The sequence below is a fragment of the Puntigrus tetrazona genome, chromosome 11, assembly GCF_018831695.1.
Source record: "Puntigrus tetrazona isolate hp1 chromosome 11, ASM1883169v1, whole genome shotgun sequence".
NCBI lineage: Eukaryota > Metazoa > Chordata > Actinopteri > Cypriniformes > Cyprinidae > Puntigrus > Puntigrus tetrazona.
Window position 1 is genome coordinate 23,174,597 of NC_056709.1, and position 14,607 is coordinate 23,189,203.

The 14,607-nt window shown below is 36.6% G+C and overlaps 1 protein-coding gene across 6 annotated transcripts in view; it reads right to left on the minus strand.

Annotated features, from left to right (window-relative positions):
• Positions 1 to 14,607, minus strand: part of map4k3a (mitogen-activated protein kinase kinase kinase kinase 3a) — a 52,975-nt gene that overhangs the window by 8,387 nt on the left and 29,981 nt on the right. For 2 of the 6 annotated variants that reach the window (XM_043252252.1, XM_043252250.1), the window contains 7 exons: positions 12,898 to 12,976; positions 12,373 to 12,431; positions 9,603 to 9,665; positions 5,090 to 5,148; positions 2,143 to 2,181; positions 1,278 to 1,358; positions 340 to 391 (listed from right to left, as the gene is read on the minus strand). In XM_043252252.1, coding sequence (XP_043108187.1) covers positions 340 to 391; positions 1,278 to 1,358; positions 2,143 to 2,181; positions 5,090 to 5,148; positions 9,603 to 9,665; positions 12,373 to 12,431; positions 12,898 to 12,976 — 432 coding nt within the window. The remainder of the gene's footprint in view (positions 1 to 339; positions 392 to 1,277; positions 1,359 to 2,142; positions 2,182 to 5,089; positions 5,149 to 9,602; positions 9,666 to 12,372; positions 12,432 to 12,897; positions 12,977 to 14,607) is intronic. The other 4 variants (XM_043252255.1, XM_043252251.1, XM_043252253.1 and 1 more) reach the window with 3 other exon arrangements.

Here is a 14,607-nt window from a genome sequence, read left to right on the forward strand (position 1 = left end):
AACAGAAAGAGCTGACTCTGAATCGCTGAAACGACCCGTTTTAAAAACGAATCCAAAGCTGTTACATTATAACTTCAGAATAAAACATTTGCATATTGCCCGTCCACTTGTTGGTCTTTTCCAATTGGTCTCAATGAAAATGCAATTTCATCCTTTGCCACTAGGTGACACTTTAAAAGCTCACAAACACTGCTTTTTAAATGAAATGAAAAAATGAATCATTGAACAAATCCTTTGGGAGTTTGCACACATGTCAACGACAACTTTCATAACCCACAATAGGGTCACAAAAATTTATATATATTTTTATATATATAATGAAACTATTAGTATTCTTACTTTGGGAGGAAGTGGTGGTGGGACCTTAGGCCTCATGGTGGAGTTTTTTGTGCTGAAACAAATCAGAAATCCAATTAGATGAGTCACAATGCTAATAATGTATGCTAATTATGCTACAACTAACAAACATCATTTGAGGGCATTAACAGGTTGGTTTCATCATATACTGAACCAACAGGTACAATACAGGACAGGAAACAGACAACAAACAAACATGCAATCAAATGCAGCAGAAATGATTCACTCTATAATGAAAATGTTGTTTTTATTTACTCCTCCTCATGGTATTTCAAACCTGTATGCTGTTATTGTTTTCCGTGATTTTTTTCCTTTTTTTTTTAAGGAATGGAATACAGTGCACAAGTCATACCGACTACTTACACATTGCTTCACTGTGTTTTTTGGTAGTCACTAATAACAGCAATCAGTTCGGAACAGGGATGAAGAAATAATGACAATATTTTTATTTCTGAGTGATCTGTTCCTTTAAATATGTAAGAAAGCTTGTCAGCATCAATGAGAGAGAGGATGCTACGAGTTTCATGGTAGTAGTTCACTTGCATTTGAACCTACAAAAATATCGCTAAAGTGGTAGTTGGATGAACCGTGATATTCTAAAACGGTCATGAAGGGAAAAAAGAGATGGTGTGTCTAATAAGAAAAGAAAACAGATGATAGAATGATTCCCATGGAACTAAAAAGGCCACGATACACTGGCAGAGTTTTCAGGGGATATATATATATATATATATATATATATATATATATATATATATATATATATATATATATATATATATATATATATATATATATTTATGAAACATCTCACAGGAACTTGAATTCTCACCAAACAGTTGCCAGTGCATCATGATCTTTAAGCGTTTTAACCTCTAGAACAGCAGGAAGAGATTGTCTACAGAATCAGAGGAACTTACTGTTGCAATTCATCATCATGATCATGATCATCACCATCATCTTCACCCTCATCATCATCCTCCAAATGAGCCTCATGCCCCCTAATGAGGATTGAGAAGGTTGCGGTGCTCATTCATTGAAGATTATTAATTTGAAGCAACACTTCCCTCAACTTCCCATGGGTAAAATTAAAGGTTAATGGGTCATTCACATAGGACATTCTTTGTTTTAATTGTTAGTATATGTAAATACACACTAACTAGGCTTTTTGTGTGCCCTTTGTGATACATATTGCTGTTTTTTCAGCATCTAATGCTATGATTTTGAACAAAAGATCATGTCCTGTATGAACAAACCCACATACATGAAAAAAAAATTGTGATTTAAAGGCAAACATTTAGGTACCGTAACATAAATACTACATGGAATCCAGCAGTTCAGGATGTTTCAGTGACATTCCCTTTAAAGATGGACCACAAGTGCGACTAATTAATAACAGGATCCCAAAGACCAATCTAGACATGCATCTGTAGTAAATTTCATTTAGAGAGACCAACTGGTTAATTTCCCCCTGAGGAATGGAAAACTAATACTGTGGTAAAAATAACACAAATCTCCAACACAGCATTGCCAAGCAAATCAGCCTTTGGTTCCACTCGGACAAGCACAAAAGGGCAAGGTTAGGTCACATCAAATATTGATCAGATGAAAAACCAGCTATGCAGAGAGAGAGAAAGAGAGAGAGAGAGAGAGAGGGAGATGTACGGGTAGAGTTTGACAGAGCAGCAAAAAGATGGAAAGATAGAGAGAGAGGAAGCCAAAGGGGAAAAAAAGCTAATGAAAGAGCACAGGAGTGAAGGACACAAACAAAGCAAAGCATCATACCTCTGATGCAGCTCCTCTTCAACAGATTTTAAGAGGCTCCTATAAAATAAAAATGAATTTATCAAAAGGACGATGGTACATGAAACGCATGATGTAAAAACACACGATGTACAGTTTTATAACACATCAAGGGATCCATTAAACCTCATTGATTTAAGGCTAAATAAACAAGCATTTACTGCTAATTTGTCTCCAGTGACACTGGGAAACTGTCCAATGTTTAGTTGTTAAATTTTAAGAGAACGTCTGCTTCCGACTGTCTGGAACCTCTGTTTAAAGTTGTTTATCTACACTGAACTTAAATTATTGAACAGTAAGGTTTTCTGGACTAAAAGGGATCTAAAATAAAAGAAAAATCAGTAGATAAAACTAGCTTCATAAATATAGCTGCAAACGGGGATGACGGGCCCAGGCTCCAGACCCCACTGCCACCCCGGTGTCTGGAGTTTAAAGAGAATTACAGAAGATTACCGTTTCATTTTTGAACCTTACTTTAATGAAGCACTTTAGTAACACAGTACAAAATAGACAAAAAACATTCACAATTCAGCATCTTCAATATCTTGGCATAATGTTGACACATTTTGCTGCGAATTGCATAAATCCCCTAGGAGGAGTATACAATAATACGTAGCCTAAATAAAAAAAAATAAAAAAAATCCATATTCAAACCGAAATAGCCACTTTCCTGCCACTTTCATATATACAATATATGTATAGCGTTGGGTAAAATGAACCCCCTCCCCATATATATCCAAAGGTGGGGCGCTACAGGTTATTTGTGGGCTTTTGCCACTGAGTAATAATTGAAAACACTGATGTGCGTGTCTCAAGTTAAGTGCCTCAAAAACACCTGAAAAGAAAATTATATAAGTTAATAAAAAAGGTAAAAAAAAAATAAGAGGTTGATTTCAGAGCATTATGAAAATGATATTCTGCTGCCAGTCGGTATATAAATTTTGACTTGTAATAGTCACATCTACGGCCCTTTGCCAAACGGCACACTGTAACATCGTCAATGTCTTGAGATCATGTCAACCAAGTTTGGCGGCATGTTTTAGCAGATGAAAAACCTAGGATGAGTAAAAACCCACAAAACCCAAAACAGCCGACTTCCTGTTGGGTGGAGCTAATGACATGCAGTTAGAAAGTTGCTCGGCTCAATGAGATCTCTGTGTGTACGGAGTGTAATATGTATACATGCAATCATGTATGATATTTGGCACTCTGCATTCCAGGGGGCGCTGTAGAGACCCCTGACCATGCCTGTGATCCGTGAAGTCTCTGGCCAAAACAAGAGCGTTACATTTCTGTAAGAAGAAAATGTTTTTACAAATCATACATAGGTAATCCTAGAAAACAACAACAACAACAAAAAATTACTTTCCAGTCATATTTGAAACTCGTGGTGATCACTATTTTAAACCGCACTGTATCTCAGCACTCCCCTAAATACATTTACATTTAGTCATATAGCTTTAGTCTAAAGCGACTTGCTTCCAAATGAGGACAATGGAAGCATTCCAAATGAACAAAAGAGAATTGTTACGCGAATTCTAAAACAAGTCTCAATTAGCTTAACTTAATACATGTAGAAAGGTTTTTTCTACTACTGTATTAGTGAACCCCAAAACATCCTCCATACCAATAGGCGGCAGTATAACAGACCAATAGAGTATCTGTCATAATAAAAACATATTATAGAATGCAATATATATTTGTTTTCATAAAGCAGAGTGCACTTATTCGCAATATTCACGATAAACCACACCCTTGATCAGGAAAACCAAAATGGCTAAAAAATAAATTCATTCCATTCAATACCATTCATCCTGACAATACTATTCCACTGTTTCAGCTAGAGACCACCAATAACCGAACAGAGGCTGATTACCGCATCTCTGCATAAAAGCGACTGAATGAGAGTGGATGACAGCTCATATCTGGTGAATTGTGACGCTGAGGGGGTGTCTCTTGAAAGTGCTCGGGACCCATCTGTTGACGAGAGCTGAGAGCAACACCTCTGAGCAAACGCACAGGCGCTCACACAAACACAGAGGGAACGGTTTCACTGCCACTCCATCTGGTGTACTCGACCTTCTGTTCACTATATGGCAAAAACAGTCAACAAGGCACAGGGTGTGTACATTATAAAAGAACGACAGTCATATAGACCCGACGCAAGCTACCTGCAACATAGTGTCACATTAGCGAGACAGCAATGACAGGTGTGAGATAAATGGATGTACAGAGAAGCGCGCGCACGCTCACACACATCATGAACAAACTCTGCATGTGTCTTTACCTCTGAATGAACTCTCTCATGAATACAGGGAAAGAAAAACATACACAGCTTGACATACAACTGAACTCAATGCATCATCAGGCTGACAACATGACGACGCAGTGTTTCCTCAAACCCAGAGGTTTCAGACTTTAGGGCTTTATGAAAATACTGCATAGAATATGAAAACAAATAAAATATATAGAAAATATATTTTGAATGCATTTTTAGCAATGCTGTCAAGCGATTAATCGCGATTAATCACACTCAAAATTAAAAATCTGTGCTTGTATTATATATGTATGTCTACCATTTATTATATAAATACACACACACATGCAGTATGTACACATAAATACGCACACATACATTTATATATTCATACTGTTATATTTTTTAATATATATATATATATATATATATATAAATATATATATATATATATATATATATACAAAATATTCTTAAATGTATTTTTAAGTATGTAAACAAAAATTCATTTGACACAAATATAGACAGTATACAATACATTTTGAGTACAGTAAACAAAAACTTATATATATATATATTTGATGGTTTATGCTATTGAAGTTTCTATGGGGTGCACGGAATGTTTTATTCTCTGACTTTTTATTTAATGTGCAACAGCATGCTGAAACTTACTTATTTCCTCCAAGGATGGAGCCTTTAGGGGATCCCTGCTCATAATCCATCTGTAAATCCTGGAACAAAGAGAAAGCAAGTCACACAGTGTATAGCTTTAAAATACAAGTACGTTTACACAGAGCTTTGCTACATTCATGCACACATCAAAAGATGCATGAAAACAGAATGCGAATGATAAGACCTGCGTAACAATTATACAATTATGAACTCTAGGTTCCTCGTTTGTAATTAGTGTTGTCTCCTATTAATTCATACATGCAGTTTCATAGTGGTTTTAGAATTCTGCGGTCTATTAGTGAGTAAAAATATAATGGAAGAGGTGATGAGATTAGCATTCATCTACAATGTATTAGCTCTACATTAGCAAGCAAGCACGCAGCTCTTGCAACAATCATCTTTCGATTCTTTTCATAGTCGGTTTTCAGCAGATGTGTTCCTTATTGGGCTGTGACTCAAAAGATATTTAGAATATTTTTTTTGCATTATTTATTTATTTTTTTTCTGCGTCACAAACTTTTATAGTTGTGCAAAAAAAATATTCCAAAATATAATTTTTTGAGTTCAGCAGAAAACAATAAATTCATGTAAATTTGAGTTTGAAATGAAGAGGGGGAGTAAATAAAGGCAGCTTTATCAATTTTGGGAAAACTGAAAACAAACTGTGGTACGATTAATCAAACAGTCACCACAAAAAACTCACAATTTTATTCACATGGAACACACTGGATGCACCTAGACAGACAAACTTTTCAATACCACTTTTTTTTGATGACATACAGTTAAAATGTTGATTTGCGGAAGACTGCTGGAAAGGAATTAATTCAAAGTTCTCACAATGTTCTACGCTTAATTAGAGCATTGTGGGAGGACTGGGCCATGTGCTATCTCTCCTCCCACTCGCCAATATGATCATTCAAGCAAGCAATGACTCGAAATAGCTTAGTGTTCATGAATTAATAGAATCATAAAATAGAGGCAGTATCTATAAATCACAGAAGCTCAAGCATTGAAAAAGTGCGACGTGAGGAATAGGAACATGACCTAATGTTTAACTGTGGCATGTCGATTACCATAACAATTTCGACCATCCCTCAGTGCATGGAGAAAACGTGTTTGCAGTAAATAATCTAATCTTATAATGGAAGCTGGACATGGAGTTAATGTGATTTCAACACGTCATGACCAGCTGAAACAGTAAACAAGGTTAATTCAACTTGGTATTCGCATGAGGATACAAGGAAAGGATGAGGAAGGGAAATTATCCACACATTCGTGAACAAACGCCTATATCAGCAACAAACGATCACATGTTTGACAAGACAGAAATATTCCACCTAAAACATATATAACAGAATATAACAGAATAGAATATGTAAATATTCATTGGTGCTTTCCAAGCGATTAGTCGCGCTTTAAACGCATTCCAAAATAAAAGTTTTTGCTTACATAAAGTGAGTGTGTACTGTGAATATTTATTACTTATATATAAATACAAACACGTTTGTATATATTGAAGAAAAAAATTGTCTATTTATATTAGTGGTCGACCAATATGTTTTTTTTTTTTTTCAAGGCTGATGTCAATGCGTTATCTTGGAAAGTAAGTTGGGTGATAGCCGATATAATTTCATTTAATTTAATCAATGTTTAAGAAATTTGAAAATTAAAAATAAATTAAATTATATGTCATCGTTAATGGTTTGTAAATAATGAGAATTAGACCTTAAATTAAAGTGTGACCATATTATTGATTTAAAATGATGGCATTTTGTTATTTATTTATGATTTATTCATCAGGTTTTGAAAGAAAATCTGGAGTATCCCTTTAAGGGAACCGGTGTGTCTTATTTTTTTTGAGGGAAATTGGCTGCAGTGCTTCATCCATTACAGAAAATGTTCAGGCAGAAGATTTTGCTATAATAATCAGGTTACTGATGATTAATCCTGAGGACATTCTCTCTCTCTCTCTCTCTCTCTCTCAATTTTTTTTCTCTTTCTTTTTGCTGCTTCCACACCTCTATCACTCATTTTCCCCCTTGTCCTCTCTCTCTGGAATACAGCTTTCAGCCATGCAAAACCTCATTGATTTTGCCCTGCAGATTAACAAACCAAATTTCCTTTGCGCAGCAAACTGTCATATGCTTGTTCGCTTGCTGCCTTTGTGCTGATGGGAAGCTTTTCAGTAAGAGTGATGGAGAAAGAATGGATAGAAGAGAAAAAGAGTAAAAATCTAACAGAACATCCCAGAGACTATCAGCTTCGCTGCTTCTGTCACCGCCTTCTTTCATTTCCCTCCCTTTGGTTTCTTCATAGGCAGTCAAAGACACCGATTCCAAGCATGTGATTCGCTGTGCCACCTCAGTGCGTGGGCTTCAGACCAGATGGATGAGGTGTCACTCAAGAAAGCCTCAAAAACGCAAAAAGATGAAAAAGGGAAAAACGTTTCTTTTAACAGCCGTAACCATGTGAGGCTTTTAAAACTTGGCAAACTATGCAGCAACACCTTCCAGTAGTTCCCCGTCACTGCCCAATGGCAAAATCGAATAAAAAAAAAAAAAATTAAGTAAAAGATTCCGGCAACAAGAAATTTGGGTGTCCACGCTAGACAAGGTGCAACAGAATCAATCAAATATCACAGCCAATCAGAAGCGTGTGGGGTCTCAACTTTTTAACATTACTGAGGTTATAAGACCTGATGTTAGCTCTGTTGTTGCTTTCAGTGTGGTTATAAGACCACACAAAATGATATTCAAACTCACAATGGACATAATCAGCACATAATCACCTGAGATTATCTAATGCCGTATAGTTTGTATGTTCTTAGGAGAAAAACTAAAATGCAAAAGATACCTTTTATGTTAAGTTTTCAATTCCTACTAATATAATGTCAAAAAGTATGTTGTAAATATCCACCTAGTTTAACACCAAATTATATTAGTTATAAAACTTTTAAATTCACAATTAAAAAAAAAAAAAATCTGTATTTTGCCTTTATACAGCGTATCTCCAAAACTTATTTGGCATTATTAATAAATAGTCGTGTCAAACGATTAATCATGATTAATTGCATGCAAATTAAAAGTTTTTGTTTACATAATGTGTGTGCACTTTGCATATTTATTATGTATACATAAATACACACTCATGCATGTATAAATTTAAAAAAATTAGATATTGAATATATTTATGTATAGTACAAATTTTATTCACAGAAACATGTAAATACATGTACATATTAAAAAATAGACTGTGTGTATATACACACACACACCGCACACACATATATATTATGTAAACAAAAACTTATTTTGAATCCAATTAATCGATATTGAGTGGACTAATAAAAAGTAAAATATTTAATATGCTTTTAATTCACAATGCAATCTTTGCAAAAAAAAAAAAATTATTATATTTTATATAAGATTAAAAAAAGTAAATTAAAAAATTTTTATATTGCAATTACAGTTAATATTAGCTTAATTTACTCCACAATAAATATGCAACATCCAATATAACTATTAATAAACTAAAAATAATTTCTTTCAGATGTTCAATATCAGATTTTTTTGACTATGATGATAATAAAATGATGCATCAGACCCTCTTTGGCACTCGTGACAGCTGTCTATGGAAAGCAACACTTAATTCTTTGCAGCTAAATAGATGCAAACAAAGACAAATCAGTATGCAAATAAAAGGTAAGAAAGAGGACCAATTGGAATTCAGCACGCAACTATTGTTTAGCACCGTAGGCGTTCACAATAAATTGGTGCTGAAAGGGAGCAGTGAGGTTGTTTTCCTGCTGCAGAATTAGCTGATACCTCAAACAGACCGTGTGTGCTGGGGTTGTTGCGCAAAGCGATGCTTGCTGAGGCAATGTTTTCCCCTTCACTCACAGGCCTGCAGAGCACTTTGGTTTAACCATCCCTGTGGGACGTGCACAGGCACTTCAGACTCTTTATTTTGCCTCTCTCTCCCTTTCCTTGTTTTTCCCCATTCGCTCCCCTTCTCTGTCCCACTCAACATCCATTCCGTCTGTATAACCGTAATCTCTCTCTCTCCATTCACTCTCCCTCGCTTTAAGATGTCTCTGATTGTGACAAGCCCTAAAAATAAAGCCCCTCGGAGGCCTCGGCTACATAAAATGCTTTGCTTTGCAATTTCAAAGTGCTTTTGATTACTGAAAAGCGCAGCGATGTATTGACTGTGTATTGCGGGATACGTCTTTAAATGAAGCTAGAAGCTGAAATACCTAAACAAATGATCCGGCGCAGAGATTTGGTGTGACAGACAGAGGCAATAACACTGATGTTATATACAGGCAAGATGAAAGGATAGACTGCCGTGATCTAAATAAGATGAGGCAAAATGAATGGCGGCGAAATGAACAAAAGAGATGAAAGTCACATACTGTATGAGTACACTACAAGCGTTGCGAAGCGGACATGATGCTTTAAAAAAAAGATAGGGGACGCGGAGACAGAGAAAGAGTAAAATACACAAAAAATACCAGATTAGATCTTGCAGTGTAGTATATTTCCTCGGCACAGTCCAAAAAATCGTCAGTGTCGGGCTGTTTAGTAGAAGGACCAAGAAACTTCAGTTAATTACACACATACACATGTGATGTCCATGTGGTTTTACAAAAATGAAGATGGGTTATGACAGGCTGGGGTGAAGAGGTGTTTGCAAACTCCATGCCCACCTGAATTCAACAGGTTTTTAAACAGACCTGTGTGTTTAAGAGACAATACATAATTGCTGAAAAATGGTGTTGTGGTATCATGGTTACAAGGGTTAGACATACCATATCAAAGCCCAAAGACAACTTTGACTGAATGTTTTGATTCACACACACACACACACACACACATGATGACTCGTTAATTTCTTGAGCAAGTTCATTTAAGTTGAATCTGCACAGATTTAATGCAAATACTCAACTTGTGAGTCATCATCTTTAAGATATATTGAACACAGCCTAACTGCACAGCATCTGCACATATCTGCCACAGGTGAACCGGCTTCCTTTGCATCGAAGCAATAACGAAAAAATTACTAAAGACTCACACCATCTCTACACCAGACACGGGCAGCGTGACAAAATATAACAGAATCCATTATGATCAGTAATGCTGTATATTGGAAGTGGCTTTATATTGTGTGTGTGTGTGTGTATACTATACATAAATACATTGCCAAAAAAAATCTGCTTTGTCATCACAGGAATAAATGACATTTTATTTATTCATTATGGTAGAATATAATATTTATTGAAATAATATTTCACAATTTTCCTATTTTGGGATCAAACAAATGCAGCCCTGCAGCCTAACGTGCCTTGCATTCTCACACACGCACACACGCACACACACACACACACACACACACACACACACACACACACACACACACACACACGCACACACACACGCACACACAGACACACACACACGCACACACACACACACACACACACACACACACACACACACACGCAGACACGCAGACACACACACACGCAGACACACACACACGCGCAGACACACACACACATGCGCAGACACACACACACGCAGAGACACACACACACACACACACACACACGCAGACACGCACGCAGGTAGTGAGTGTTTTAAATGTGATGAAAATCTACAAAATCTTGTTTATCGCTCGAGTTGGCGGTTGTGAAAAAAGACCCGCTAGTTGCAGCAATTATGTACTGCTTCTTTAGAAACAGTAGGGCAGCGTGATGTGAATCCAGAAAATAAAAAGAAAATCAAAGCGTGGGGGATGCAAGGTTCTTCAGATGTGAGGTCCTATTCAGAAGATGACATCATAAGCATAAGGCTACAATGGGAATCGGCATTAATTTGATGTCCTGCTGTTAAAAAATGATCTGGTATATAAAAGGATGACAAATCCAGTTACAACATGAGAAAGTCTGAGTGCTCAAATGAGACAAAGATGAGTCAACGCTGCATTTTTCTGCAGCGCTTAAAGGAAGTCTTATTGATTAGATGCCACAGAAAGCTGCATCTAACCTTTCAATTATCGCGGTGGTGAGAGTGCGAGACAGACGTCTCAAATGCACAACAGTCAAACACGGTGTGAGAGAAAACAAGCCTTCGGGAGACGAGCTGGGATCGAGGTGTACGCAAGGAAAATGTTACATAATAGGAAGTGTCAGCTTATAGGAAAAATCATTTGGAAGTGTTCACTATGTGAAGTTATATGCACTGTGAATGGCTAGACAGGCGGTGATTTTTAAATTAAGCTTGACATGACTGGGTGGTTCCACAGTTGCTCTGTTCCAAAACCTAGTTAGCTCCCTACGGAGGGATCATAGACACGCTCCCGACTGGTATTAGACGTAGGAATCCTAATTTTGAGAGCAAATTCTAAGGCAACATCGCATTTAGAAGCCAATGCCAGAATGCACTGAAACATGCTAAACATGCTAAAAAAAATGATGATAGATACATAAAGATGTATACATGAACACATTTTTTTTATTTAGTACTAAAATGAATCAACAAAAGCGCATCAGTCTAAACAATATTTGTGAGTGTTGTTCGTTTTTGAATCACGCCGTTAGCTTAGCAACATGCTAACCCCAAACTCTATTAAAAATCAGTTGCGAGTTGAGCTGTTTGTGTTGCACACTACGCTGCTGCCTACGTAGAGCTTCTCATTTTTGAGACGCCTTCAAAGCCCACTAGGTTTTGGAACAGAGTCAGCATGATCCAAAAAAAGGGTTAAAGAGATTCACTCAGAAATGAAAATTCTGTCAATAATTCCTCACCCTCATGTCGTTCCAAACCTGTAAGACCTTTGTTCAACTTCGAAACACAAATTATAATATTTTTTTTTATTAAATCCGAGAGCTCTCCGACCCTCCGTAGACAGCAACACAACACACAAAGGCTTCAATAAAACATTTGCTTTCTTTGTGCACAAAAAGCAATCACGTAGCTTCATAACACTACGGTTGAACCAGAGATGTAACACTAAAGATGTCCTTATACTGCCTTTCTGAGCCTTGAATGTTTCAGTTGCATTGATGTCTATGAAGGTTCAGAAAGCTCTCGGCTTTCATACAAAATAAATATCTTTATTTCTATTCCAAAGTTAAGTTCTCACAGGTTTAAAACGACATGAGGTTGTGTGATTAATGACAGAATTGTCACAGAAGTGTGTTTTGATTGGATGTTCTGACATAACTGTTTGCAATCGCAGAAAATCCCAAAGCAAACGGCGAGGATGATGATGGTGCTCACCGGTTCATGATGCGGTTTTGTCTCCGTTGTTAAAGGAGGGTCAAACTTCACCTGACCGACTGCAAGAAAATAAAAACATTATTAAAGGAAGTCTTACTTTTTCTGTATCGCACAGAAATATTGGCATGGTTTATTAGATTTATAATGACACGAGGGTGAGAAAATGCTGACAAAATATTTATTTTTGGGCAAACCACACTTTTATTTAAACAGTCAGTCAGTTCACTGATATAACTGGTGTTTGAAGTCTGAACTTTAAGTCACTTCATACTGGCATGTTCACTCAAAACCACACATCGCTTAAAGTCAGCATGCATGTCTGGTGGGTATGATACAGAATATAAAAAAAAATATAAAAAAATATCCCCCAGCAGACAGACAGATCATAGGAGAGAATTTCTGTTATACTCCTGCAGACAGATTTATTCACTGAAGAACTGAGGCTGAGAAATTCACTCAGCCATGCTCAGGAGAGCAGGAGCACCTGTCAGGTCTGCCCAGGGGAGAAATCCAACAAACACTCACAGTTAATCTCTGACAGAGTCTTCCCTTCCCGACTGGTACGGCTTGTTGAGCGAATCCGATGTGGAACAGACACTGGAGGCTAGGGAGAAGTAGAAACACACAGGGAGTACAAATAAACATAAACCAGTGAATAAAGTCCAAAAGAACAGTTTCTCTCATTTAGAGTGCTAATGACCAATCAAAGGGTTTTATTAAGGTTTAGGGTCATTTGCAATGTAGTGCTTTGATGCAACCTGTGATTATTATATAATTATTTTTAATAGGATCATTGCACATTTTCCATTATTATTACGACAGTTATGTATAATAATGAAAATGTTCCTGATTTTTTTTTACTTTGCAATTTGCAATATATATATATATATATATATTTTTAAATGCATTATGCTGGTCGTCGCTTCACTCTAAATATCAGCCTTGGTTACTCGATCACTATTAAGCAATCTTATTCGACATGTCTAGTTGAATGGCTTTTATAAGTAAACAACATTAAACCAAAAAAAGTTGAGATTGTAGCTGTGCTCAATCGATAGCTTGCATATTAGTGTGCCAATCTTAGCAGATCAGAGGACCAGTTAAGATAAAAACACGCCGTCAGCAAAATCAGAGCACATCAATACGTTTAAGACGAGAGCGGCTTAAACGCTTACACTTCAGATATCACTTAGTGCCATTGCCTGAGACTCAACGGAGGGCAAACTCTGGAAGCTAAAAATACATGCCAGGCATCACTCTCTGATAACAGCAGGGGTCATGATGCTGACCCTCTGAATCCCTATCTGTCTGACGCTGCTGTCCTGTCTCACTGCAGCCCAAGAGAAAATCATTATGGCCTACTGGGCGTCCGACAGCTGGGTCCCTGATGACTATCCTGAAAAGTTTGCTGTCATTCATGAATCAGAGAACACCTTCCATCAGCAGCACACACACACACACACACGCAGAGATGCACACATGCCTATGGATGTGGAAACGCATGCATAAGCACCAAACAAGAATACACGCAGGCATCTGAATTATGAACAGGTCCAGGAAACAAAATGGTCGCTGAAGGACATCCTTCACTTCAGTTTCACCGCGGCAGGGCTGAAGTAGATGTGATGAGGAGAGATAAGACAGAGGAACAGACGCACGACCTTCAGACAACAAGGACACAGCAGGGCTCTGAAATAGAAATAGACAGCATGCCAAACGCTGCGCCCTTCTCTCAGCGGACGCCTGTGAATATTCTATCACACCTCTTAGCACTTGAGCCACATGCTACGGTGACTAAAAGATATGCTATGCTTTCCAAAAAACATACACAGTATATACATTGCCAAAAAGTCCAGAATGTTAATTTTATGAAAAAAAAATAAATAAAATGCCAGTCAAGAACATGTTGGGTTATGTTTTAAAGAAGAAGAAAAAAAGATGTATAAAAAGAATATGAGGCTTATTTTTTTGTTTTTGACCTTAACATTTGACCTTAATAAAGAATTATTTAATTATTTAATATTATTCATTAATACTTAATTAATTTCTTATATTTAAGGTTTATGTACAACATTTACATAGCATTGACAGGTTTCACAAGAAAATCAAATAAAAAAATGACATGCAAACACAAGATATCAATATTTAAATAAGTATTTCTATTATATTTTTGATTTATTGCCTTAAATTTGTATCTGATTTAAATTTGTGAATAAATATATAAAAATAAATAAA